The sequence below is a fragment of the Sturnus vulgaris genome, chromosome 29 (assembly GCF_052056855.1).
Source record: "Sturnus vulgaris isolate bStuVul1 chromosome 29, bStuVul1.hap1, whole genome shotgun sequence".
Taxonomy (NCBI): domain Eukaryota; kingdom Metazoa; phylum Chordata; class Aves; order Passeriformes; family Sturnidae; genus Sturnus; species Sturnus vulgaris.
In genome coordinates, this window is record NC_142271.1 from 6,449,797 (window position 1) to 6,476,753 (window position 26,957).

At 51.5% G+C, this 26,957-nt stretch overlaps 1 protein-coding gene across 5 annotated transcripts; it reads left to right on the forward strand.

Annotated features, from left to right (window-relative positions):
- Positions 1 to 1,376: 1,376 nt before the first annotated feature.
- TAFA3 (TAFA chemokine like family member 3) lies at positions 1,377 to 17,140 on the forward strand. 5 transcript variants are annotated; one of them, XM_088180224.1, is made up of 7 exons: positions 1,377 to 1,450; positions 5,969 to 6,053; positions 6,174 to 6,247; positions 6,341 to 6,437; positions 13,415 to 13,564; positions 14,493 to 14,617; positions 15,901 to 17,140. In XM_088180224.1, the coding sequence occupies exons 2-7, from the start codon at positions 6,020 to 6,022 to the stop codon at positions 15,910 to 15,912; spliced, it is 492 nt and encodes a 163-aa protein (XP_088036350.1). In that variant the 5' UTR covers positions 1,377 to 1,450; positions 5,969 to 6,019; the 3' UTR covers positions 15,913 to 17,140. The 5 variants fall into 5 exon arrangements, with proteins under 5 accessions (XP_088036350.1, XP_088036349.1, XP_014748744.1 ...); XM_088180223.1 differs by having other exon boundaries at positions 1,386 to 1,450; positions 6,174 to 6,437; XM_014893258.2 differs by lacking the exon at positions 6,174 to 6,247 and having other exon boundaries at positions 1,395 to 1,450; positions 6,319 to 6,437.
- The last annotated feature ends 9,817 nt before the right edge of the window (positions 17,141 to 26,957 follow it).

A 26,957-nucleotide genomic window follows, 5' to 3' on the forward strand; every position in this document is an offset into this window, starting at 1 on the left:
ATGGAAAGGCTTTGGGGATCCCATGGGAAGCAAATGGCTGGGAAATCTGGGAACTGCAAAAAATCCCCATGTGATTTGTCTGGACAGCTGCTGTTCACCTGTAACTCAGCTTGGTCTTGGAAATGATTGCACACTTCCAGCTGAGCAGTGGGCTGGAAGGTCCAGGAGAAAGCAGTGAGCTGCCTTCAGAAACCAAAGGCTTTCGTCCATGTGCCAGAGAATTTCAGCAGAGCAATGCAAATGGGTGCATGTAACTTCAGCCTCTCAGCTCTGCTGAGGTTGCAGGTCTAATTCGTGGCAACAATGTGAAAATTCAACCTTGGCTCTTGCTGTCTGTTGGTGTTTTAAAGCTGGTTGCTGCCTGTTACAAGAGGAGCCATGCAAGCTGTGTCCTGGGGGCACCAGGAGAGGTTTTCTGCGCAAGCCTGGAGCTGCCTTGGGGGAAGAACTGGTCCAGGTTGGTGTTGTGGTCCCAGGTGTTGGAATTCCTTGTGGCAGGGAAAGTCTCCTGCAGGGCCCGATCCAGGCTGGTGACGCTATTTCAGTTTCAGGAAAGCTGAGTTTTGGTGGTTTGACACCAAAGACAGGCTCACGTTTGGAGAAGAGGGCTGCAAGAGTGGGTCCATCTGTCTGTCTGTCCATCCCCACACCATTCAGCACCCCTCCGTGCTTGAGGAACCATCACACCTTCTTTGGTGGGGGAAATTAATTTTTGGGTAAATTAGCTCTTACCAGGTTCATCCTCGGAGGAGGAGAATGCCAGGGCCAGCAATCAGTCTGTCTGTCTGTCTGTCCGTCCGTCCGTCCATCCCATCACCATTCCATATCCCTCCGAGCTCGCGGGGCCATCACCCCACTCCCTATTTTTTTTTTTTTTTTTTTTTTTGGAGGGGTGGGGGAAGGCAGGAGAGAAAGGGTTTACATGTGTAAGTAATTTTCCGGTAAATTCTCTCTGCCCATTCCTCCTCCCCGACCGCCTTGACGGGCACCGGGGCTGACCGGGGCGGGGCAGCGCCCTCGCGGGCGGCGGCGGCGGCGGCGGCTCGGTGCGCAGCCGGTGTCGGTGTCGGTGTCGGTGCCAGTGTCGGTGCCGGTGCCAGCCCGGGATCGCGGGGCTGGTCCCCGGGCGGTGGCAGCAGCCGGTGCCGGTGTCGGTGCCGGTCCCCGGGCCGTGGCAGCAGCCGGTGCCGGTGCCAGCCGGGGATCGCGGGGCCGGTCCCCGGGCCGTGGCAGCAGCAGCAGGCGGCGCTGCGCCCCTTCGTGCCGGCACCGGCTCCGCCGGGCTCCGCTCGGCTCCGCGCTGCCGCCCCCGCCCAGCCCCGCGCTGCCGCCCGGCGATGCCCGCGGCCCCCGGCGGCTGCGGCCCGCGGAGGCGGCGCTGACCGGCGGAGCGGAGCGGCCCCCGGCCATGGGCAGCGTCGGCCCCCGGCCGCACCGAGGCCTCTGGCAGGTACGTGCGGAAACTTTGCCGGGGGGAAACGAGAAGGAACCCCCGGGGCGACTCCCGTGGCGGTACCGAGCGCCGGCCCGGCGCCGCTCCGAGGGGACGCTGAGTCCCGACGAGGGCCGGGCAGCCGGGGTCGGGGAGCGGCCGGGATCGGAGTGCGAGCGAGCACCGGCGGCTCCGGGTGCCGGTCCGGGGCTCCGCCGTGGGGACCGGCGCTCCCGGCTCCGCCCGGCCGCCGCACGTCGCTGCCCGGTCCCCGCGCGTCCCGGTCCCCTGTCGCCCTCCGGGGCTCCCCGGTGCCGCTGCGGGGCTCGGGAGGGCCCTGCGGTGAGTTTCTCGGGGCCAGCTCTGCCCTGCGCCCGTTACCGGCGAGTCCGACAGCAGCGGCGCCCGCGGTCCCTGCCCGCCCCGGGGCTGTGCGGGGATGCGGACCCGCTGGGGCCCTGTCCGGCCACTGGCTCCGGGAGTGGGCTCGTCACGGATGCTGTTTTGCCAGCACTGCGAAGCTACTCTCCTATCTGGGAGGTGAAGCTGTGCTGGAGAGATTCCAGTTTTTGCAGCCAAGGATGCTCCTTTGCTCTGGAAGGGGCCATGGACCCCAGCTGCGGCTGCCTTCAGCACAAGCTGTCCCTGCAGCCAAAGCTTTGAGCAGGACAGGATGGGATGGGAGCTTTAATCTCCCTCTGCTTCCTCCCTCTCTGCTGTAGCTCCTCCAGCCAGGATGGGTTTGCCTCTGGCCAGCACCAGGCTGGAGTAGGGCAGTGGCGCTGAGAGCCAGTGCCTCGCTGGGGTGGCTCGGGGGGCCCAGGATGAGCAGGGGTCAGATGTCCCCATCACCGCCAGTAGAGGCTCGGTGGCCCAGAGGAGACTGTGAGCTGTATCAGTCCCATTCTGGAGTCACGAGTTTGTCAGTGCCGTGGGTGCCAAGGCAGGGAAGCAGGAGGCTCCTGCTGCTCATCAGCCATCGCTTCTGAGAGCCCTGGGGGGCTGTTCAGTGTTTGGGTGCCCTTTACCTGGAAGAGCTCACCTGTGCTGGGACACTCACACCCCAGCAAAGAGCCTGCACAGGTGAGATGTTGTATCCCTTGAGGAAACAATCCTGGCACTGGATGAGGCTGAGGTTTGGACTGCTGGCAGAGCTGACCTTCAAAATGCCAATGGCAGTGTGGTGGTGGGTTCCACCTGTGAGTGAGCAGGAACAGGCCCATGCTTGGTGGAATTAAAGACTCTCCTGCTCATCTTGGTTGGGAAGGAAATGCTGCAGATGCTGGAGGAATGAGCAAGAAGCTGGAAATAAACCAGTGTAGAGAAGAAGAAGAAAGAGCACGCTTGGGGGAAGGAGTCCTTTGTGTTTCTCTGTGCTCCCAGTCCACCTCTCTGGTCAGAGGGCACATCCTTCATGCCGCCCTCATGAGCACATCTGGGCCTGGACCACCGTGGCTATGTCTTGATTAAGAGCTAAAATGAAGTATGCAAAAGGACACTGGTTGCAACTGAAGTTGATAGTCTGAGAGATTGGGGAACCTGACAGTTCCTTCAGGACCCAAAAGCCAAAAGCAGCTAAAAATGTTAGTGAATAAATCCACAAAATTCCAAACAGCACATAACAGAATGGAGAATACCGAGATTTTCAATCAAAATTAAGTGTTTTGACATGCCAGAATACCACTCTTCATTTCACTGACGTTCCAGGCTGAAAAATCTCAATTCAGACCAAACATTTGTAGTTGTAATCTCACGACACTGGAGGTTGGTAACTGTCAAAACAGCAATTTCTGCGGAGCTGTTTTTTCTAATGGGAGTTTGGGAATGAGTGGGAGCTCTGAGTGCCTCTGCCAGCATGGAGCACCGGGAGGCACCTTGTCCTCGTGCTCCCCTGAACCACACGTGCTCTTCTGGCCACCAGCATGGTTCCTGCTCAGCTCAGTGGTTTCCTTTTGGATGGTGGCATGGACAGTGTGGATTGCATTATTGATAACATGGTAATTTATTTATGCTTCCTTGGCTATAGCAAACAGCTCAAGCCTTTCTCAGCTAAATATATTTTGGACTGGGAGCGTGTTGCTGTCCTCTGTGGATGGAGCAGCCAGTGCAGTGCTTGGTTTTTGGTCCACCTGAGAGGTTTAGGGATGTCTCCTGGAAACTCACATGGAGATGGGCTCCTCCAGAGGGACTCTGGTGTGTGCTCTGGGGCTCGGGCTGGTGCCTGGAGCTGGGCTGTGCCCTGGCATGGAGCAACAGCCAGGAAACCAGGCTCTCCTGATGGGGACCTGGCTGCTCTGCTGGAAGGCACATGGGAGGTTCCTTGGCATTGGGGACTCACTGTTGCAAAAATTGCACTAGCATTGTGTCTGCTGTCCTCACATCTGGGCTGCCTGATGTGCCCATCATGGGCACAGCTTGTCCAGCTGGGACACAGCTCCTGCCTGGAGGGGCAGGGGTGGCCCAGGAGCAGGACACGTGCCCCACTCCCAGCTGGATGCAGCCCTGACTCTGGATTCGGGTGAAGGACTGAGCAGCTCTGAGAGAGCTGTTTGCTTTGTCATTGAGCAAATAGTGCATGTTTTAAGCTGACATCAGTATTTACACAGTGGGCTGTCACGTCTCCAACGGGAGTCCAACAGTACTGGCTCTTGTATGATGCTCCCCTGAGAAGCCTCATGCAGAGCATATTCTGCTGCAGCACCAGAGATCACCTAAATATGGATTTGCAGAGGAGAGTCTCACACCTCGAGGAGCAGGGGTTTTCCTGCACATTGAGCCATACTGGATTCTTTCTGGCAATGGAGGGGCTGGAGCAGGAGCAGCTCCTCATCACCCAGTGGGCAAGGATGGAGTCAGGACAGCAAGTGGGATGCTGCCAGCCACTCTTCAGTCTGTTCCTGGCCAAGCTGACCATCCCACAGCATTAATTAGAAGTATTTCCTTACTCTAAATTATTTTTAGCATAAAATATGCGGGTTTGTCAATATACCTTTGTTTTTTTCCTGGGCAAATGTCAACACTTTTGATGGCATTTTCTGATTTTTGTTTTCCAGATGGGAGAATCAAAGTGCAAAATATCACTTTAAATCACCACTTTGGAATGAAACACTTTTCATTTTGAAATGTCAGTTTAAAACAGGAAAATTCTTTTTTAAATGCTTCAAAACAAGAAATGTCCTTTCTACCACTTCATATCACTTTGTTTTGATTAAAAATGTTAGCATATTGTGTCCTGAATCTTCATTAGAGGAGTCTGTGGTTTCACTGTCTTGTGGTTCAGAGCAGATAGAATTTTCAAACACAGTTAAAAAGTGAAGGTTTATTCTCTGAGAGGTGTGGGTTTGTCCAGTGCACTGCTGGAACTCTGCACTGCCTGTGGAGGGGATTCTGAGTGCAAGGTTGGCACAGGGCAGGGGTGCCCCTGGCACCTGCTGCTGGTCCTGGCAGCACTCCCCAGCCTCAGCATCATTGCCACTCGGCTTTGTGGCCTCGTGTTAGTAAGTTATGGTCCAGCACTAAAATTTTATAGGGGAAATGGTTGTTTGCTGGACCTGGTTAGACCCCAGAGGTGATAGTGGAGGCTGGGAGGTCACCATGTCCCTTGGCAGGTGCCAAGTGGGGACGTTGCTGTTGGTGCTGCTGCCTGTTGAGCGCCGGAGCTGCTCCCACCTGAAGGGCTGTGGCTCTAAATAGTGAAAAGAACATATTGAAGGAACTCAGCACTTAAACACAAAATCTTTTAGGATTTACATTTCTCCTTAGGGGCTCTAAATGATGTAAAACTTGGGCTTCTTCCCAGCACGTGCTGCCTGGAGTGGGAGTGATGCCAGTGTGGTGTCCAGAGAGGTTTTTGGTGTGTCCAGGGGTAGCCGATGCACTTTTGAGTTGCACGAACTTGGCTTCTGTGCTAGAAGGAGAAACAGCCCCAGAAGAAGGTGACACACTGGGAGAGCGGACTGCAGGTCCTGGCAGGTCCTGGCAGGTCCTGGCAGGTCCTGGCACTGCCATGGGCTCTGTGTATCCCACTGGCAATCAGCTGCCCCGTTCCTTGGTTTCCTTGGGGTGCTGGCTCCAGGACATCCAGCCGGATCAGCCCATCCTTCTGTTTGTCAGCAAGTGGTTTGCAAATGCCAAACCCTGCAAGGGACCTCAGTGACACAAGGTCAATAACAGCACAGAGAAGGCAGAACCTGAAATGACTCGCTGCTGATCTACCCTGGCTCTTCCCACACACACTGGGTGTGCATTTAGTGTTGTCATCTGCTTTAATAACCTACTATAAAGGACCTGATTTTGTGCTCTCAGCAGTGAAGATCAGGAGCAGCTCTGCAGGTCCTGCTGTTCAAAAGGGTGAGCAGGGTTATGGGCTGAGCTCCAGGAGAAGTTTCAGTGGTGGGATGGGCACATGCTCATGCACCTGAGACTGTGTCCTGAATTGGGCTGGTGGGATTCCCAGGTGTCCCCAGCCACTCCCAGGGACACAGTGGCTCACACTGGTGGCAGGTATCACTGCCCATGTCATTTTTCTCCTTTCAGATGTGCTGATGTCTGCTCCTCGCAAAGACCTGACCCACCTGAGGTTGGCAGATGCACAGATGTGAGCGTGAATCCCCAGTAAAAGGTAACCATCACTCACCTCTACTACTGCTGGTGGGATCTCTTTCTGTCCTGCTGAGATGGCCTGCTTCTGCTGAAGTCTGAGGTCATCTGAGGGTGGTGGGTGAATCACTTCATCTCCCAGGGCCATGTCCCACAGCCAGGACACCCCAGTCCTCACAACGTTCAGGAGTCATACCACTGCGTGCAGGAGCATTGGTGAGTGGATCTGCACCTCCCAGCCCTCCTCAGTCCCTCTTCCTCCACATATCTCTTCTTCTTTTTGGTAGAATGAGTGAGAGAGATATACAGAGCCTGAGCAAATGGGTTTTGGTGCTCAGTCTCTGCCTTACCACGCTGTGGGGACGACTGACGCTGGCCTCCACACATCATCACAGAAGCCATTCAGGTAGGGGAGCAAGATCCTGCATGTGTCACATGCTTGTGCAATCATCTGGGTCCCCATGATAATGGCAGTCCTTTGGGGTCTTCACTTTGGGGGATGCCTGGGGCGGGGGTTACGTGAGGATGAGATGCTTGGGGCAGTTCTGTGTCACATTTCTTGGTGGGAGGAGGAGGAGTTCCAGGCTGTGGTGGGCGTCTCTCTGGGACCAAATACTGACAGCCCCAGGGAGCTCAGTGTCCATCCCTGTTTCTGGCGTCTGGGCAGCAAGGATGAGTGTGCCAAATGTGTGGGGCAGCATCCAGCAAACCGACACCAAGAGGCACCAACGCTGTGCCACTGTGCCAGCTGTTGGATGGGCATTTGCAGTGTCCACGTGTGCAGGAAACTCCCGGGGCTGCTGCTTCCAGACGGGCAGGAACGTGCAGCCATAGGGCTGTAAAGCTGCTCCTTGAAGAGTTGTGAATACTCATCATGGGGCATTTCAAACCCGTGGCTTGGTGACTTGGGATGGTCTGAGGAGTTAAAGAAGGAATTTCTTCATGTCTGTACAAAATCTGAGACACATATAATGATCCATATCCATCTGATACATCTGTGAATCTATTGTTGCAGTAATTCTTGGTCTGCGAGTAGTGGATGTAAATCTTTCCACCTGAGTTACTATGAGTATCACAAACCCCACTTGTTATGTGGTGGACACTCTCCAGGTTTATATTAGAAATAAAAATTGTTATCTCCTGGTTGCAAAGATCATCTAGAAAGATGGAACAAATGTAAAGTGATGTAGAACTGAAAGTCTTGCTGGAAAACATCACTGTGGGTCTGAGATGTTCATTTGTTATTACCAGCTGTGAATTTGAGATTTCCTCTCTGAGCATTGGAATTTGTGGCATGAGTGTGATTTTTTTGGAGGGGTTATGTGAGCCATGATTGAAGTTTGTGTCTGGAGTAGAGAAGCATCTGAGAAGTTGTGCTCAGGTCTTTGTGCCCATCCTCCCTCACACAGGAGCCTGATGGGCCAGTGGGGGGACCCAGGGCTGGGGGCTCCTTGGAGCATGGTAGGAGGAAATATGGGGAGCTGGATGCTGGTGTTGCTGGTGGTACTGGTGTTACTGGCAGAGCTGTGCACCTGACAGCACAGGCAAACGCTCAGCTCCTGGGGCACCTGCTGTCTGCTCCACGTGCCTCTGCTTGGAAAGGGAATTTATGGGTTAATTTGAAACAATTCATGCTCTGGATTGACCCCACACCTGACCCTGTCCTATTTCTGTCAATTTTGCCTGACAGTTAAAGCAGTTCTAATCCTGTAATCCCCACCAGCATTGCTTAAAACCAAAACGCATCTTCTGGAGTGACTCCCTCACCCAGTCAGTCAGCAGCTACCTGCCTTTCCCTTGTCCTAGCCCTGGATACCCCAGCCTTGGAAGTGCCCAAGGCCGGGTTGGACAAAGCTCTGAGCAGCCTGCTCTAGTGGAAGGTGGCCCTGGTAATGGCAGGGAGTGCAGCAAGATGAGCTCTAGGCTTGCTGAGCCATGGCCTTTACTCTCCTGTTGTCTGCTCTGTTGTTGCTGCATTTGGGACAGTTTTCAGTGAAGGTTAGGCTTGAAACAAAATGCTGCATAATCATACTGCTTTCCTAATGCTGCTTTCATAATGCTGCATTCTCAGTGGCAGTGACATTTATGTCTGAGGAAGCTGCAGTTATGTTTCTGCGTGGAGTTGAACAGGGATAACTGTGTCACTGACTCCTGAGACCCCCAGAATCAGAGATGCTGAGGGACAGATTCATCCAGAGCTTTCCTCCCGTTAAAGAATTGTGTTTATTCACAGGTAAAACCACCTAAAAATTATCAACAGCAGAGAAAGATCTTTAATTGTGACCTCAAACTTACAAATTTCTTGAAGAGAGAGTCCACATGCAAACCCTCTGTTTGCTGTCCAGGGACACATCTGACTGTGGCAACCAGATCTGATAATAGAATTACAGAGTATCTCGAGTTGGAGGAGACCCACAAGGATCATTAAGTCCAACTCCTGGCACTGCACACAAATCATAGTGTGTGCCTGAGATCCCTTGTGCCCATCCAGCACGTGGAGATGCTGCTCTGTCCAAGGAAAGTGCTGCTTCCTGCAGAATGTGGTTGGATTTAAAGAGCCACATGAATCAAGCACAGTCATTTGGGAACAGAATAGGAGACTCCTTGCTGACAAATGATTCACCAGCAGTTTAATCCCCTGTATAACATGGTGAGGTCTTCATGATGAACAAGGCTGGAATATCTGGATCCAACTCCCACCAAGGTGGCCCCAGCATCTTCTAATACTGATTATCAAAGGGCTGTCTTTGCCTTTATCTTTGTTCATCACTCAACCTGAAGCAGAAGTAAAAGAGAGTTAAATCAGCTGGGATTTTTTATTTTGGAAAACGAGGTTCTCTGGGCATTGCCTGGCACTTACATGCATCCAGCTTCTCTTCATTTTGTAGCTCTCCACCAGCAAGCAGTATTTTACACTGAACATGTGGAGTTGTGCCCACGCTCCCTGAGACACTCAAAATGTGTCATTTCAGGTTATGCCATAAAAAACCCATGTTCTGCTGCTCATTTAAAGGTCAACCAGAGTAGGACAGCATTCTTATTTTATTTTTGCATGCAGGATTCAAAAGCCTTTTGCTCTTAAAATTCTTTTATGGCTCCACGAGATAAGCTGTGTCTTTTTAAAAAGGGTTCCAGTGGGGAAATACCAGTTAAATGGGAGGGAGAAGCATGCCAGAAGCTCTGGAACTTATCCCAGGCTCCCGGGAGGTTTCCTGCTGTCGGTGTTAAACACACCATCCATCTGATATGCATTTTGTTCCAAGTTGCCTGCTGCTCAGCGAAAGGAGGAGCAGCTGCAGGGAGCTCTGGAGCTCGTTGCTCGCACTGCACGAGGGCTCAGCCTCTCTGCTCGCATTTCCCAGGAGTGGGACATGAAAGCTCTCCTGCTGGATCCTCATGGGCATGCTCATCTCCTCTGCAGCGAGGAAACAGCAGTGACCTCCTGGGAATCACCATGTCTGAGGCACAGGGATTTCTTTGCTCTGAGTTACATCCCCCAAACTCCCGTGCTCACGGAGCGCTGGGGTCTGGCATGGTTCACATCACCTGCAGGAAGACAAGCGACCCTGGTGTGCCTGACCTGAGGTACTTTATGGCAGCTGGGGTGGCCCTTGCCGTCCCTATGGGCATGCCACCTCTGCCCAGTGCCATGGCCTGGGAAGGGGATGCACTGTGTCCTGCTGCAGGGCTGGGGCTGGCACCTGGAGGGGGCAAATCTCCAGTGGCATCGTGTCCTAGGGCAGGGTGCCAGATGGTCACAAGACAATGCAATGGGGAATGGTTTTAACGTGGGAGGAGACAGGTTTTGATTAGATGTTCAGAAGAAATTCTTCCCTGTGAGAGTGGAGAGGCCCTGGCACAGGTTGCCCTTGAGCACATCCCTGGATGTGTCCAAGGCTGGGCTGAATGGGGCTTGGGGTAACCTGGTCTAGTGGAAGGTGCCTGCCCATGGCAGGGCATGGAATAAAGTGATTTTTAAGGTCCTTTCCAATCCAAACCAGTCTCTGATTCTACAGGTCTAAGATCTTTAGGCAAATGGAAATATTTTGTGGCCTGAGAGCAGGATGGGTCCTGGGGCTGCATGCTGCTCCTTCAGCTCTGTCATCAATAGAGCCCTGGCTGTGTGGCTGTGTGGCTGTGTCGGGGGCTGTGTGGCTGTGTCGGGGGCTGTGTGGCTGTGTCGGGGGCTGTGTGGCTGTGCCAGGGGCTGTGTGGCTGTGCCAGGGGCTGTGTGGCTGTGTCAGGGCTGTGTGGCTGTGCCAGGGGCTGTGTGGTTGTTCAGGGGCTGTGTGGCTGTGTCGGGGGCTGTGTGGTTGTTCCAGGGGCTGTGTGGCTGTGCCAGGGGCTGTGTGGTTGTTCAGGGGCTGTGTGGCTGTGTCGGGGGCTGTGTGGCTGTGCCAGGGGCTGTGTGGCTGTGTCGGGGGCTGTGTGGCTGTGTCAGGGCTGTGTGGCTGTGCCAGGGCTGTGTGGTTGTTCAGGGGCTGTGTGGCTGTGTCGGGGGCTGTGTGGTTGTTCCAGGGGCTGTGTGGTTGTTCCAGGGGCTGTGTGGCTGTGCCAGGGCTGTGTGGCTGTGCCAGGGGCTGTGTGGCTGTGCCAGGGGCTGTGTGGCTGTGTCGGGGGCTGTGTGGTTGTTCAGGGGCTGTGTGGCTGTTCCAGGGGCTGTGTGGCTGTTCCAGGGGCTGTGTGGCTGTGCCAGGGCTGTGTGGTTGTTCAGGGGCTGTGTGGCTGTGCCAGGGCTGTGTGGTTGTTCCAGGGGCTGTGTGGTTGTTCCAGGGGCTGTGTGGTTGTTCCAGGGCTGTGTGGCTGTGTCGGGGGCTGTGTGGCTGTGTCGGGGGCTGTGTGGTTGTTCCAGGGGCTGTGTGGCTGTGCCAGGGCTGTGTGGCTGTGCCAGGGGCTGTGTGGCTGTGCCGGGGCACTGGGGTACCTGTCCCACAGCTCTTCCTGGGCAGGGACTCTGAGGCTGCAGGTCCAGCAGCGCAGTGTCCCACGCTCAGCCAGCTGCAGTAAGGCAGAGGGAGTCAAATTTCTCTTTATCTCTGAGCTGCACCTTTCGGAGCAAATTAAAAGGGCTTTGACACGTTAGCAAACTGCTATAGCATGGTTGTAATGAGCGATTTCTCAGTTCTGCCTGGCTCTCCCTCGGCTGAACCTTTTAAAATTAGCTGAAAATGAGCAGCCGGAGAGCAGGAATGCAAGGGAGCCGAGGGGTTGCCTGGGCAGCCCTCCCGGGAAGAGCTCTGCTAATGAAGCTTTTCTGAAAATGAGTCAAAACCATAACTACTTGTTAACACTGAGGCTTGAGGGTGTAAAATTCCCTGGTGAGCTGCACGGGATGGAAGAGTGACTCCTTGTGGTCCTGGACCACAGTGTGGCAGGAATGTGGGCTCACAGGCAGCCAAAGCCAAGGATATCTACTTCTTCCTCAAATTCTTTAAAAAAATCTCATGAAGCATAAAGAAAGGGCAAAAGAGTCATGTTTGTTCTGCAAAGAGTTGCTTTTCTTTTCACTTTTACTGAAGTCTACCATTTCTTTATACAAAAAGAATGGAATTCATTATTAAAGCTGAATTACTATGGCATTTCAAATGGAAGATAAAATCTGTGGCCAGAGATGCTATTACAAAATATTCCATATAATAATTGTGTAATTATTATGGACAGAAATGAAAGTAAGGGTTCATTAAAAGAAACTGACCATGAAATAGCAATAAATAAAGTAAATTAAAGACATGGTGATTGCACAGCCCATCGTGCCCGTGTGTGGGGGTGCAGGGCACAGGGCTGTGTCCTGGAGCAGCTCCTCACATCCTGCTCTGTCTCCTGTCAGACCCGGGGGAGCAGGAGGGCAGGCACAGAGTGCTTTGGCTGGAAGCTGGTACAGCCGTGCCCCGCTGCCACAAGCCGGCCGTGTACACTTAGACAAGCATTTCTGAGCAGCGATGTGAAAAAATGTCTGCAAGACAAAAGGATTTCCCCCAGCAGTGGGGGAGAGAGCCCATTTCCCTCTGCTTTCCTCGGAGAGGCGAGGCGGCTGCGTTGCCAAAGCCGGGCAGTGTTTGTGGCACTGTTGAGCAGGTGGGGACCTGCCAAGGTCCCCTGGTCCCCCTGACCTTGTGGCACTGGGGGTGGATGGCATCCCCAGCAGGACGCTCCAGCGGTGACGGGGCTGAGGCAGAGCTGGGAGGGGCCAGGATGGGATAAACGCAGGGTGGGTCGGAGCAGCTGCTGGAGCCTGATGTGCTGGGAGAGGGCAGAGCGTGGGCTCGTGTTCACAGCTCCCTGCAGCAGCACACATCACTCCACGCGGCCCTGCATGGCCTGCTTGCACCTCCTTCCAAACCTTCCCTCTGCCTGCAGCTCCTGGGGGGCCGTGCCTGCACTCCGGAGTGTGGGAGGTGTCCCGAGCCAAGGGATGGATGCCCTGACACCTGCTTTCCTGCATATTGTTTTGGGATGCCACACTGCAGGAATGCAGCTTCCCTGTCCTCTGCCCTGTTGGTTCCTGTGTGCTAGGGAATAGCTCTTTCCTGTTTGCTGTTCCTGGTGACCCACGGGACCCAGGGCATGGCCGTGTGTGGCTCTGCACTGCTCCTCCAGTGCTCATTAAGCAGGACCTGCAGGGATCTCTGGGGTCATGGGAATGAAGTCTCTCAGCCCTTTTTGGCTGATTTGTATTGTGCTTGTGTGGGCCATTACCCAGCCGAAACACTGATTTGAGATGCTAACCAGCTCTAAACTCTGATCCCAGAGGTGATCAGCCAACACAGTAGTTTTCTATTTTCCTTAATATTTTAATGGTGCTGGGAGGGGGAGCAGCAGAGCAGCTTGGATTGCTGATGAACACCATGACATTTCTCTGCCACTGCAGGGTGGAAACCCATCCTGATCCTTCCTTCTCCAGGCAGAGAGTGGGTGGTGGTGAGGTGGAGGCATTCATTGGCTGTAGCTGGGGTTGGAGGTGATGGTGCTCTAATTGAAGCCAAAAGCAGCACAATGCACCATCCCCTTTTGTAGCAAAGTGCACCTCGTTATCAGCTGCAATTAGTTAATGTGCTCATTAGTTTCAATAAAGCTCTTGGCTGTGAGCAAGAGGGGATGAATTTTGGAGGGTGGGATGGGTGTGAGGGTTATTAGGAGCAGGAGCCAGGAGTTTTCCTTACAGGTGGGCTGGGAAGATGCTGAGCCCAGACACCTGTATGTCACCAGCAGCCCTGGAGATGATTCCCGAGGCTGGGACACCCCGGGCTCTGCTGGTGCCTTGGCACAGCTCAAGCGTGCCCAGGGCAGTGGGCAGGAGGTGTTCTAGGGTGTGTTCTCAAGGCACTGGGCAGCACATGGCCTCAGGTCTCTGGGGTCTGACAGGGGCTGTTTCTCCTCCTGCAGTGCAAGTGGAGCCCGGCACGTGTGAAGTCATCGCGGCTCACCGGTGCTGCAACAAGAACAAGATCGAGGAGCGCTCGCAGACGGTGAAATGCTCCTGTTTCCCGGGACAGGTGGCAGGGACAACACGGGCAGCTCCCTCCTGCGTGGACGGTGAGTGCCTCATGGTGCAACCCCGTCCTTTTCAGTCCCTGGCCTCATCTTTGCATCCAGTACAACTGGTGTGGGGTGTCCATGCCCCTGGCATTAACACAGGAGACCTGCCCAGGGATCCTGCAGCATGGCAGTGGGGAAGGGGGCACATTTGGGGGATGCTGTGGATACTCACACAGTTGGTGTGGCTGTGATACTCCACTCTGAGCAGCCCTGGGCTATGTGCTGTGGGGGAGTCACTGGGGTTCCAGCATCACTGTGCTGGGGTCAGGTCTGCAGCATGGATCCCTGCACGTCTCCTCACCCTGCTGCCACAGCTGGAAGCAGGGATGTGTTTGCAGCCATGCAGCACCTTTCCTGTGAGGGGCACCAAGCAAAACTCAAACTGTGTATGTTTTATTGAATGCCATCACGTGCCATGACCAGAGAGCCATCGGGAGCACTGCCAGCCCCTGCCAGCATGGTATTGATTTGCTTGGCAGCCAATGCCCTGGGGCTGCAGTTCTGTGCAGACTAAGTAATGCCAGAATGAATTGTCAGGAAAGGCTCATGTTGTCCCCAGCTGCTCAGGTCATATCGTTCCCAAATATAAGAGAGCCCCCTCTGGTTGCCCAAACTGGAGGCATGAATCACAAGACCCTAAACAAGCAGAGTGGTAGGAGGCAATCCCTTTGCTCTGTAAGTGGAGCCTGACACAGGTTATTGAACAGCACTGCTCTTGCTGGGAGCGAGGACATTGGGCTCTTTTTTCCTGGGGTAGTGAGAGAAAACAGGGTGTTCTGGAGGCAGGTAGAGCAGGGGAGTCAGGTGAGAGCAGGCAGGTGACGAGCAGCTCCTTGGCCAGGGCTCCTTGATGTGAGCTGTGCTGGAGAGAGGGGCTGTGTGTTCTGATGGCACAGCCTGGCTGCTGATCCCCTCCTCTCCCCAGCCTCCATCGTGCTGCAGAAGTGGTGGTGCCAGATGGAGCCGTGTCTCGAAGGGGAGGAATGCAAAGTGCTGCCTGACCTCTCGGGATGGAGCTGCAGCAGTGGCAACAAAGTGAAGACGACCAAGGTACGTCCCTGGCAGGTGATGGGGGAGCCCAGCTGTGCCTTCCCCAGTCTGGGGGAAGCAAACCCAGGAGTGCACCCACAGTTCTGTGGGGAAGGAGAGAGCCCCAGCTCCTTCAGGGCACACACTGTTTGATAAGGACTCACTGAAGCAGAGCAGAGGGTCTGGGCTGTGCATTTGTCACTGGTGCTGGAGGGGCTGCCAGGTGTGCCACAACCCTGAGTGGATCCCACAGCTTTTCCAATTGATAATTCTTTTGGGTGGCTGAACCCCTGAGCAGACATCCCAGGTGTGTCTCTGTAACATCCCAACGCTCCCAGGGTGTCCAGGTTGCTTCCCAGGGGCAGTAGGTTGCCCTTCCCACCCCATTCCTGAATGTGTCCCCGTTACCCCTCTGAGGCAATCGTTTGTGACAGAGCACTACACAATTATTTTCATGGCTTGCTGAATGCCCCAAAGAACAAGGTGTAATTAAAATTTTATCAAACTCATTAGTAATTACATATATGCCACGGTTAATCAGTTGCATAATTTTGTAATCATTGTTCATACTGTTGAGTGTAATTATTCCTTATGCTTTCATTTTCCTCGCCCCACATCCCCCACCACAAAATTATTGTACTAAGCAATGTTGGGATTTTTTTTCATTGCCGCTATTATTTTTGTGCACAGAAAGCATTTTCATGCTGAAGTGTTTTTGTGGACATCCAAAAAGGTTCCTCCTGCCCTGAGCATCCATCACTGACCAGTGACTGCAGCATTACATTGAGCTGGTTGTCTTTTTCCCCTTTTAGTGTTGTTTGGTTGATTTCCTCCAGCTACTAACTCAGCCCAAAGCCTCTGCTCTGGCTTTGCTGTCTTGAATTTTCACTGGGACCCATGTGGAACGGGAGTAAGACTCAGACTCAGGAGCTTCTGCTCTCCTGCCTCATCCAGCAGACCCCTCCATGGCCAACCTCCTTTTGGGTGCCATGCCCTCCTTAGGGAGGTGGCAGTTTGGAAACACTGACCCATGTTTTCAAAAGGACTTCTGGTAATTTTGGGTGACTTTAGTGACTTTGGAATGGTGCCAAAGGGTGAATTTGCATCCCAGTCCCCTATGCAGATAGACCTCAATGGGAGCTGCAGCCAGGGCACAGAAATCACAAACCATCCATAAGGTGACCTTTGGAATGGCCACTCCATTAAATGAAAGTGAAGAGCAAATCTTATTGGCACCTATTTGCTGATAATTCATGGATGGAGATCAGCTGGATGCCCTGGATAACTTCTCCTCTCCCCTGCAGGTCACTCGATAGCCTCTGTGCAGAGCAGCCCTGGCTGGCCAGCCTGGGCCTGGGTCCTGGTGCTCCAGGATGTGGCCCAGTGCCTGCAGAGGTGGGATGCTCCAGGGCTACCATCCTGCACCCGTCAGCAGGACTGTGACAGCTGCTGGAGAGGAGCATCTGCTGAGCCCCAGCTTCCCTGGAGGCTGCAGGCAGGGACCCCAGTGCAGCTGCCAGAACCCCGTCACTCCACGGTTTCCTCCTTTTCTGTGGACACATTCACCAAGAAAGGGGCTCGTTTTCCAATCCTCCTACATAAAATACTCCCAGAGAGCTGCTGACAATACAGAGACAGACAGGCAGCAGGCCCCCCAAAGGGGCTTTAATCTGAATAGCTGAAATCATTGCTGTGAGTCGCCTTTCCCTATCTCCTGAGATGCTGAATCCAAGTTGCAATCAGGAATCAGGAAGTCAATGGTTATGTGAAATCCTTCCCCATGTGGCTGCTGGCTCCAGCCTGATCCTGAGTCACTGGGGGCTGCTCTGCCCTGGGAGCACTGGGCTTTCCCTGCCCACAGCCTTCCTGCTGTGCACATGTGGCAGCGTGCTCAGAGGGTGTCTGACACCCTGTTGGCCCCAGGGATGGTGAGATGTCTCCATGGCACATGCTGCTGGTTTCTCCTTCCTCAGTAATTGCATTAATAAGGTTTCAAATTCGATGTTTTCCACCATGCAAGTCCCAGGCACTGAGTTTCTGCTTGTGTTTCAGTTAAATTTCAGAGTTGTGTGAGGGGATCTCTCTGTCTGGGGCATGCAGATGCCCAGACAGAGCCTCAGACTGAGCTAGATTTTGTTGCAGTAATACAAAATAAAGAAAAATGTACCACCTCCTGGCCCTGAGCTCGTGACCTTCTCCAGGACACACAATTTCTTGTGGTGCAGCAGCTCAAGGTGGGGCAGGATGCTCCGTGCCCCCGATGTCAGAGTGCTTGGGACCCTGGGGCTGTGGGACCAACGTCTCCAGCCCTGCTCTGGGACTGCTCTGGGACCCTGCAGGGGATGTGCAGGAGGGGCTGGAGATGATGTGGGGGCCATGGCAGGGAGGGGGTCGCTGGCATTTGCTGCCTGCTGCCCCCTGCCCTGGCTCCCACCACAGGACTCATTACTGAGACGTTTTTGTAATGGGGTATGTAATATCTTCTCCAGATGTGATGTAAATACCAGACTGTGAAATAATAAATTAATTTTAATCTCTGCAGAAGATCTTTTCACTCAGCAGCAAGGGGAGGCTCTGGGAGTGTTTCTCGTGCTGCTGAATCTGAGGTGAAGGGGCTGGGGACTCCGCCCTGGCCATTCCAATCCCAACCAGCTTGTTCAGTGGTGGCTTGGGACCAGAGCTGAAAGCCTGTTGTGGCCAGCAAAGGCTGATTATCTCATAGTGATCCTAAAGAAAAGTGCATTAATTTCTACAGAAAAGTGCATTAATTTCTACTGGATGCTTTTCTCTTGTCCTATCCCTCCACCTTTGTGTGGCAGCTCCCACTGCTGCAGTGCCATGTCCCCACAGCTGCTACCCCTAGCAAAGGCCAGACTGTGATTGTTAGGTCCCCACCTGGGCTCCTGTCCCCTCTGAGAACCCAGGCTGTCGAATGCAGAGTGGGAATCTCTTATTTCCAGTAGCAAACACCAGGATGTAGATGGGAACATCCCTGCTTGGCTGAGCATTTTCGTAGTTGGCTCATAATGTGAGGGATCCACTCTGCAGAAGTGTTGGGGTTGACACCTACATTGATATAAAAACATTTTATTGTCTGCATAATAGGCACCCTTGAAGCTTATTTTTCATTTACTGCAGTGCACAGTTTAGTGAGGAAATAGCCCCTTGGTGTCTCTGCTGAGTACTGACCTCGCTGCTATCACACCATCAGAGTACACAAATATTGCAAATTGCTGCTCCTCTCCTGGCAGATAGAAGTGTTTCCAAGGAAAACGCTGCAGCCTGCAGGACTGCTGGTGTTATTTCTGACTCCTGAGTAGCCAGAGAAGGATGCTCCTGCCACAGCTCCTGGCCCTCTGCCCTTCTTCCACTCACTGGAGTATTTTCAATGCTTTCCTTTGGCCAAGCAGACAGTTTTAGCGGGAGTGATAAACCAAGGAAGAGGGTGATGGCGATGGGAACATCTCTGGGCTGAGGCAAGGACTTTGCTCCCTGTCTCTTCGCTGCCTCAGTGGGACAATGCCACCTGCACGGTCCCCAGCCACCTCGGACACCCCAATTCCTTCTCTACACGTGAGCACACTGCTGGTCCCTGAAGGGCAATTCAGACCCTGCAGCTGCATCAGCAGCTTGGAAATCCCAGGGTCTCACACCAGGGTCCCACATCCACCCTGCCCAAGTCCCCATCTTGGTGGGGAAGTCTTGTGCCGAGTCCCCTCTTGGCACATCTGTGCAGCAGCTGACTGGGAGCTTGCACAGACAAGATTTGAAGTTGCCCGGGGGGTGATTAGTTAGAGGAAACTGTCACAGTTAATGTACTTTCGATATCATCTCCCTGGGTATTATAATTACATCCCATTCAATTAGTCTTCGGGGAAAAAAGAAGTCTTTTGTATTAAGATTTGGTGGAGAATTATTAGAGAGAGAATTAAAAGACAAGGATTCCATTTTACCTACAAATACTAAAAGCATAATGCATAAAATACCCCCAAATTACAAGTTGACTAAATTTAGAGCTGTGCTAGGAGGTGAAATGAAAGGTAAAATGAAACCCTTTGAGCAGTACAAGGTGCAGTATTATCAGAGAAATAAGATGGAAACATAATTAACCACCCAGCATTATGCTGAAAGATGGCAAGTTGAAATGGGAGACAAAATTAGGTGAAATTGCAGAGCAGGCTCATTTATTTCTACTTCATAAATCAGTGTTACCTGTCAGCAGTGATGCCAAGCCATTCCAGAATAGGAGTTTTCCAAGGAATGCTGTTCACAGGGACCTCACCTTGTCCAGGTTGGGGCTGCTGTGCTCCCCTGGGTGGTGGACTCTGTGTCATTGTAGGAGCAGGTGATGTTTCCAAGGGTCACACTTTTGGTGATTTGGCCCTTTCCTTCACCCAGCCATGGTGCATTCAGGCCACATCTGGTCTGTCCTCCTCCCCCAAAGCTGGCTCCCTTTTCCTCATGCTTTGCTGCTCTAACTCGTGCCAAGCCTTCTGATTTTGCAGGTGTTGTTCCTATGGCATCTCACAGGGACCCTACTGTCTGTGGCCTCTTGCACTGATGGCCTGAAGTCCTGTTTAGGGCTGTAGGAGCATTTTCTTTAACTGTGCTAAATTTCCCCTTCTCTAGGCTTAATTGGCTCCCATTCCCTACAACCTCTGCCCCCTCCACCCTCCTGCCATTGTCCTGCTTGCTCCTCTCTGCCCATTTGCTTTATTGCTGCTTTTCAATGAATTCAAACAAGAAAAGAATCATCTTTTCCTGAAGTGCAAAGATTTTTGTTAGAATCACCTCAGCTATGCAAAAACATCCCTGTGCATCTCCCTGCTGTGCTCAGGAATAGAGAAACCTGGAATTGGCTTAACTGATGAGAAGCAGAATCTGTCTGGGGCAGCTTACAGGATTCACAGAGGTGGCAGGTGCATGTGCCTGTTCTGGCACTCGTGTGTTTGGACATGAGCATGTGGGTCAGGTTTTTTTCTACTTTGCCAATACCTTTCACTAAGAAACTCTACTTCTTTTTCTTCTTCTTCTTCTTCTTTTTTTTTTTTTTTTTTTTTCCCTCCTCTCTGGCTTGTTTGTAAGTAGATATATCCCTGTTTTGGGGATGTGAAACAAATGGCTTCAGCATTCAGACATGCTGCCCTATCCCTCCAGCACTCAGGACAGAAGCTAACAGCAGCCACAGCCCCCAGTGCCAGGATGTGGCCTCATGTGGCTGTAGGGACATGGGGCCATGGGCACCTTCCCCATTGCCTTGTATGCCATGGGACTCCATTAGAATCACAAGATAAAAACACAACAGCACAGTTTTTTTTCTCTGGTTAATACACTGTGATGGGGCTGTTTGAAGCATTAGATGGCTCTTCCAAAAATGCATCCTCATGTTTTATTCAAATGTGCATTTGTGGAGATGTTCTTAAGGGAATGAATAAAATATTCATTCAGATGCTACAGTGCAATAAAGGCAGAAACCATGCTGCTGGGTCAGGGCAGAGCTGGCCCTCCTGCAGGCAGGCTGACTCCTGACAGGCCCCAGGAGGATCCCTGGGGATCACAGAATCACAGAATATCCTCAGCTGGAAGGGACCCACGAGGATCATTGAGTCCCGTTCCTGGCCCTGCACAGAACCCCAGCATTTGCCTGGTGTTGAGGAGGGATGCTGGCCCTTGCTGCCACCTGCCTGGGAGATCCCAGCCCTCTCCAGAGGCTGTGGCACAGCCTTCCATGCAGAACTCATGGATCCCTCTGGCCCTGGAACAGTCACTGCTTAACAGCATGGTGAGACACTGGCACAGGTTGCCCAGAGAAGCTGAGACTCTGCCATCCCTGGAATTGTTCTAGGCCATATTGGATGGGCCTTGAAGCAACCTGGTCTTGTAGAAGGTGTCCCTGCCCATGGCAGGAGCAGAACAAGGTGATGTTTAAGGTTCTTTCCAATCCAAACCATTCCAGGGTTCCACGATTCTGCTGCTGTGTAATTTCTTCTGTCCAGGGTGGGTCTGTCTGTGCCACACTGAGGCAGGTGACACGGGACAGCCTGGGGAGAGCTGCAGAGGTGGCACTGCACCATGGACCTGTGCCCATGTCACATCTTACTGCAGGCAAAACCCCATGCCTGACTCCCACCCCAAGCTGGCAGGAAAACTCAGGAGTCCCAAGCACCATACGTCCACCTCCACGTCTGGATCCCTGTATGCTTGGCAAAGCCAGGTCATAGAACCATAGAATCATTGACTCATAGAATCCTAGAATCAATCATAGAATCATTGACTCATAGAATCCTAGAATCCTAGAATCATGCTCTCCCCTCCCCAGGAGAAGGGCACATGGACATGAGGGACTGCACGGACATGGGTTCATCCTGGGCAGACTCTGCTTACTGCCTAGATCAGGGATTAAATAGAGGCTCGTTTTTATAAAGGGATTTCTAGCCTTGTTTTCCTGCTGGGGCAGCTGCAGTGGCCACAGCAGAAAAAGAGCCATTGGCTGGGGCAGAGCAGAGAGGGAGGATGCAATTTAATTTGTGCATTTCCCAGCTTGTTAATCTCCCGACTTACTGCTGGTATTCAATTTCCGTAGCATTGCTTCATAATAAAGGGATTAGTCTGGACCTTAGGTCTGCTCTGATGCTCATCTGCTAGGGATTACTGAGAAATTTTGCAGTTAGTTAATGGGTCAAATAGGTAGAAATGAAAATATGTGTATGATTTTGTTGACATTTGCAGGAGCATTCGGTCTGTGATCTAGCACTGGCTCTCCTGACCCATTCAGCATCCCCTGCTTCCTGTGTCATGGGGGTCCTGATCCACTGTTTCCTGTTTCACAGGATTCCCAATACCCTGCTCCCTGTCTCAGAGGGGTCCCAACCCCCTGCTCCCCATCACAGGATAGTTTCAATCCCCTCTTCTCTGTCTCATGGGCATCTCAGTCCCCTGTTCCCAGTCTCACAGGGGTCCCAGTCCTCTGCTGTTGGACCCAGAGCCCCAGAGTCAGGAGCCCCAGCCTCTCTCCATTGTCAGGGTGATGGATGCTGTGGTGGCAACCAGTGGTGCCTCCAGCTGCCAGTGCTGAGAGGTGCCTTGGGCAGTGTGTAAAATCCCTGTGAATTGTGGTTTGAATTTTTCCTGTGCACGTCAGTGGCACTGGAGGTTAATATATTGGCATATTATATATGACCTGGATATGAGCAAGTCAGACATTCCTAATAAATGCCTGCTAATTGAAAACATAGACAAATTAACACATGCTCCATTTCCTTCTAATAATGTGCTTTACTCTGGTCTCAGCTTCCCCACGTGTGTCAGGAGCCAGCTGTGCCTGGAGTCCTGTGGAGCAGGGCTGGCCATTGTGTCACCTTCTCTGCCATGCTCCCAGCCCAGCCTGGTCCTCTGAGCCACCAGCAGTGAGATCCTACAGGCAGAGAGATGCATAATTGATTTATTGGTAATGTGATATAGTGCACGGAGCCAGGATTAAGTAATGATCCTATTAAACACTCTTGGATGCAGTCATATTAATGAGCTCTAAGTCAATCAATTATTTAAATACAATAATACTTAAATACACTGGGAATCCTGTGATTATTACAGGGGCTGAGACCATGTTCATTAACAACAATAATAAATATTGTGGGTACTCAGTTCTGTAAGGACTTTATCCTATGAATTGTGAAAACTGTGCAGGAGCTGCAAGGCTGGGAGGACATGAATATGGATCAGCAGGATTTTTACATACACCAGCACCAAGGGACAAAATTAGTGTTTAAAATTCCCTGCAAAGACAAAATGTAAAATAGGAAAACTTTTGCAATCAGTCATAATAATGAAATTTTGATTAGAAAACCAGGATCATGCATAAATTGCTGAATCCACCCTCCGGGCCAAACAGTATGCTGAATCCATGAGTCCAGTTGAGAATATTTTGGCTTTGAAGAGAATTTTGGCTTTGCAGTGGACACAGAGGTGCCTGAGCCATTCAGGATGCAGATGGATCATGGGCCTGAGCACTGGGCTCTGGACACACAAAATTAACTGACCTGACCTGGAGGAGGACAAAGAGGAAGAGGAGGAAGAGAATGAGATAGTGACTGCCTGGTGAAGGGTGTCTTTCTGAAACACCCTCCCCACGTGAATCATCAGGATAGCAATCTTCCTTCAGGTTCTCTGCTCTTACATAACAGGGAAATAAGAATATAAATCATTTAAGCAGGCAGAAGATAATTAACTCTAAATAATCTTGACTCTGCCCAGGTTATAGCTCTGCAACAGCATTAATCTCACTAATTACTTAATATTACTTACACAGCTTTCAGTGAGTTCAACAACGCGTTCAGTAAATCCAACATTGAGCAGTAGATGTAAAGCAATTGATTCTGAGTTGGAAAGCCTTGTGGTACTGCAAATCTGACCATTTTTTAAATCAAATTATCATTTTTACAGCATTGAAGAAGTAGCAACTTAGTCTCGTGGGTAAATTTTTTCATTGCAATGATGGGTTATTCTGGGGTTGCATTAGAGGGTGTTTTTTCAGAAACATTAAGAAAGAAGAAATTAGACTAGCGGGATCTCTGGTAAACAGTTATCTAAATTATGGGCTGAGCCTTGAGGTTAAAAGCCTGGTTTTGATTGAGGAATTGCAGCTTCTGTCTAGCTCTGAGGTGAAGCATCCTGCCAGAGGATTTGGGCAGGATTCCATCCAGGAGTCTGGCTGGGAACACAAGCACTAGGCAAGGCTTTCCACCCCTCTGCTCATGCCTTGGCCTCTGTTTGATGGCATGTGGCCTGACACGGGCTTCTGTGCATCAGCACCCATGGCTGTGAGGTCCCCTGGGCTGCAGGGTGCCACCCAGGAAGGAAGGTGGGACTGGATGCACTCCCCTGTAAACGCCAACCTGCATTTCTGAAGCCACCACACAGCCCAGCCCGTTATTTCCCAGTCATTCTGCTGTGCAAGTCACAGGAACCCGGGGAAATGAAAAGGTGAGAACACATTATTGATTAATTACTTAGTCATCTCCAAATGGTTATTGAGCCCAGACACGACTTTGACAAATTACTCCTTAATTTTTGTGACTGATTCACAATTTGATTAATGCAGTTTTACCCTACTCCTGTCAGAGGGTGACACAGATCCTGATTCCAGTGTTTGGCAAAAGGCAATGGTGTCGTGTTCTCCATACCTGGCATTTGCAAATGGTCAGCCAAGACATAATTAAGCAATGTGATATTTTGTTTGAAAGGAACAACGGGTTAATAAATTGAGCTTGAGGTGGAATGTCAACGTTATGTGATCAGACTGCCAGCGATCACCGTGAGCCCTTGCCGTGCAGGGTGTCTGAAGCACCCAATGTGGGAGACTGGAATGGGCTGATGGCAAGGAGAGCTCAGAGCTTTGCCCACCCAAGTGTCTGCCCTGCACAGGGATAGCCCTGGGCAGAAAGGCCTCCCACTTCAGCCCCATCTCTGCCCTTCTCGAGCTGATATCGTTCCCGGGAAAAGGCAAGAGTGAGCTGTAGCACCCTGGGGGTCTGGTCAATATTTGGTTAATATTTGGGTTTGGCTTTTCTGCCTCCAATTTGAATCGGAAACCTTGCACAGCAGAGCCCAAGAAATGCAAGCAGAGCAAACCTCTCATTTCCACCAGGAAATGTTTTTTAAATCCTGTGCAAGAAATGGGAAGATTAACGACCTGTGGCTACAGTGCCTGGAAATCCTCATCTGCAGCATCCCTCACTTTATCTTTAAATCCTCAAGAGCAGCACCTGTGGAGTGAGATGGTGGGGCAGGGGAGGACAGGCTGTCTCTCTAAAAAATAGTACTGGGGTTAATGAGGGAGCGTTGGATGCTGCAAAAGGCCGTTCTTGTAGACCAAGGCAAGTGGCCTCATAAAGAAGGATTTCACACTATTTAAACAATAAAATCCCCACTGGCTGTCGGGGAGAAAGTAGCCTTTAGCCGTGGAAAAACTGTGGTGTGACAATAGCGACTGTCAGGCGCTGTCCCATAAAGACTCATTGTGAAGGGAAAAGCCAGACGAGCCGGTGTGAGAGCGGCTCTTCCCTGACATTAATTGCTTGTCTGTGGCACACCCCTGCCTTGGAGCAAGGACTTGGAAATGTGCCATCAGATGCTGGGAATGAAAGAGAACTAATCTGCCTCCCCTGGGACTGAGAGGGGAGCGCTGAGGATCCCGGTGCTGGTACCCCTGTCCCTGCCTGTGTCCTGCCCCAGGCTGCTGCTCCCTGACTCCCATCCTTGGGTGTGAGGGTCTGTGGTTGCCAGGACACAGCTGACGATTGATGCCAAGTCAATCCAAATCAATATTCCTTGAAATGTCCATCACTCATGCCCCACCCAGCGATTCTGCTTGCTTTGTCTCTGCAATAATCAATAATTTGCTTTTTAAACAAACTGGCTTTTTTCCCCTGGAGTACCATTCCCCCCAGCTCCCCTCAGTGCTCCACACGTATTTAACAAGTGGCATGCTCTGTGCTTTTCCTGAGTCCACGTGCAGGGGGTTTTTCCTGCTGCTTGTGCTCACTGCAGGGCTGCTGCTGAGGTGCTGGTGTGGCCACTCACTCCAGTGTGAGCTGTTTCTGCCCCTTCATCTCTGCTGTTAGCACCTATTCCATTTCAGACCTCATCTGGAAAGCTGATGCCTGGAGGAAAATCTAGGACTCTTCAAGGCAGCAAGGCTATTAATTAATATTTTAACTGCTTTGCTGGAATAAATTCAGCTTTAATGAAATAAAATCAAACCAGTGGCCTGGTGCGAAAATGAGCACAAGGATGGAGCTTATGTCATATTATAGTGTCCCAGTGGTGAGTTTTTAAAGAGAAGCTGGTTTTCAGGCAGAGCTCTGGCTGTCAAATGATCTTCCCTGTATCACTTCCAAATGCAGTACAGCTGCCTTGGAGCCAGGAGCTGGAGATGTGCCACCAGATGTTGAGAATTAAAGAAAACAAGCAAATCTGTGTCTTAAAAAAGAAGCCACTGTTATTTGGGATGAGGCCATGGGACTTGACATCAGGTTCCCTCTTCTATTAATCGGTATTTGTGTTGCGTTTAATTAGTTTTGATTGCAGTTTACAGATGTAAATGTGTCTCTCATGGCATCTCTCTCACCTCCTGGGAATATGAAATGAGTGTTTAGTGTAACAGCATTGGAGCGATGCACAGGAAGGAAAACAAACAGAAGAGCTTCATGTACATCCTCGGAGTTTCCGGCGATCTCCACCTCAGTCTGTGTAACAAACAGAAAAGGGAGAAGATCCTCAGAAGGAGAAGGGCAAGGAGAAAGGAACCCCATGGTGATGCTCCTGGAAAGCAGAGTCTGATGCCCTGAGGAAAGCTCCAAGGACCGTCCTTGTGCCTGTGTGAAGTCTGCAGGAGTTCAGCACCAAGTTGTGCTCCACGGGAGGAACCAGGGCTGGGCAGGAGGAATGTGTCCCATGAAGAGCCCAGCAGGGACCCTGAGGACGCCTTGCACCAAGCTGTGAGGTCTCTAATGTCTGTCAGATGAAGAAAGAATTCCTCACCAGGAGGTTAATGTGCTTGATTCACCCCCCACAGGAATATGATCTGTCTTATTAGCGTTTGCCATTTTATAGCTTAATTAAGGTCACCCAGTGAGCCTGTAAATGACATCTTAATTAATAATCTGCAATATCTGCCAGCACCAGTTAGGCTCGCTGTGGAGTCAGTACCTCAGGAGGAGATGTGGGGCACACCTGGAGCTCTGCCTCTGCAGGGAGGAGATACCAGTGCTGATTCCAGCGTGCTCCTGTGTGTGACAGGAGCGTCCTGGCTGCGTGTCCCCAGGGGAGGTGCAGTTTGACATTGGCATCCCACATTTACACTTTGACATCGACTCCCAAACCATGAGACAGAGCAGAGGCCACCTCAGCAGCCTGTGTGTGATCTAACCTGCTTGTGACTCAGCGATGTACTCAGATCCATCTCTTGTGATTTACGACTCAGCTTGGTGACTTATTTCGAGTCAGTCAAGTTCAGAGACGACCTATAACTCAGACCCATCACATATTCATCAGGGACACAGGACTTAGATAACTTGAGGATAACTTCAGAATTAATTGTGTTACTTATGAAGTTGCTGACATGACTAATCAATTGCCACATGGCAAATAAATCAGTGAGACACCTGAGAAATTCATCATCTCTTTTTTTTTTCAGTGAGAAACTTCACATGCCTTATAAATCAGACATTGGAATCGTTTGTTTTGCATCAAATCCACACTTTTGGCGAGAATGTATATTATGGAATATCTGTCCTGAACTGATTAAAGGAGTTAAAGAAAATGCAAGGGCAGTGGGTTGAACATTTTGTTTTGCAATCAT

Excerpts from the sequence above, each read along its gene's own strand:
- TAFA3 (XM_088180223.1), top strand. The coding sequence starts at position 6,020 with ATGCACAGATGTGAGCGTGAATCCCCAGTAAAAG. Across the intron at positions 6,438-13,414 it reads TCATCACAGAAGCCATTCAG|TGCAAGTGGAGCCCGGCACG; the intron begins GTAGGGGAGCAA and ends CTCCTCCTGCAG. Across the intron at positions 13,565-14,492 it reads AGCTCCCTCCTGCGTGGACG|CCTCCATCGTGCTGCAGAAG; the intron begins GTGAGTGCCTCA and ends TCCTCTCCCCAG.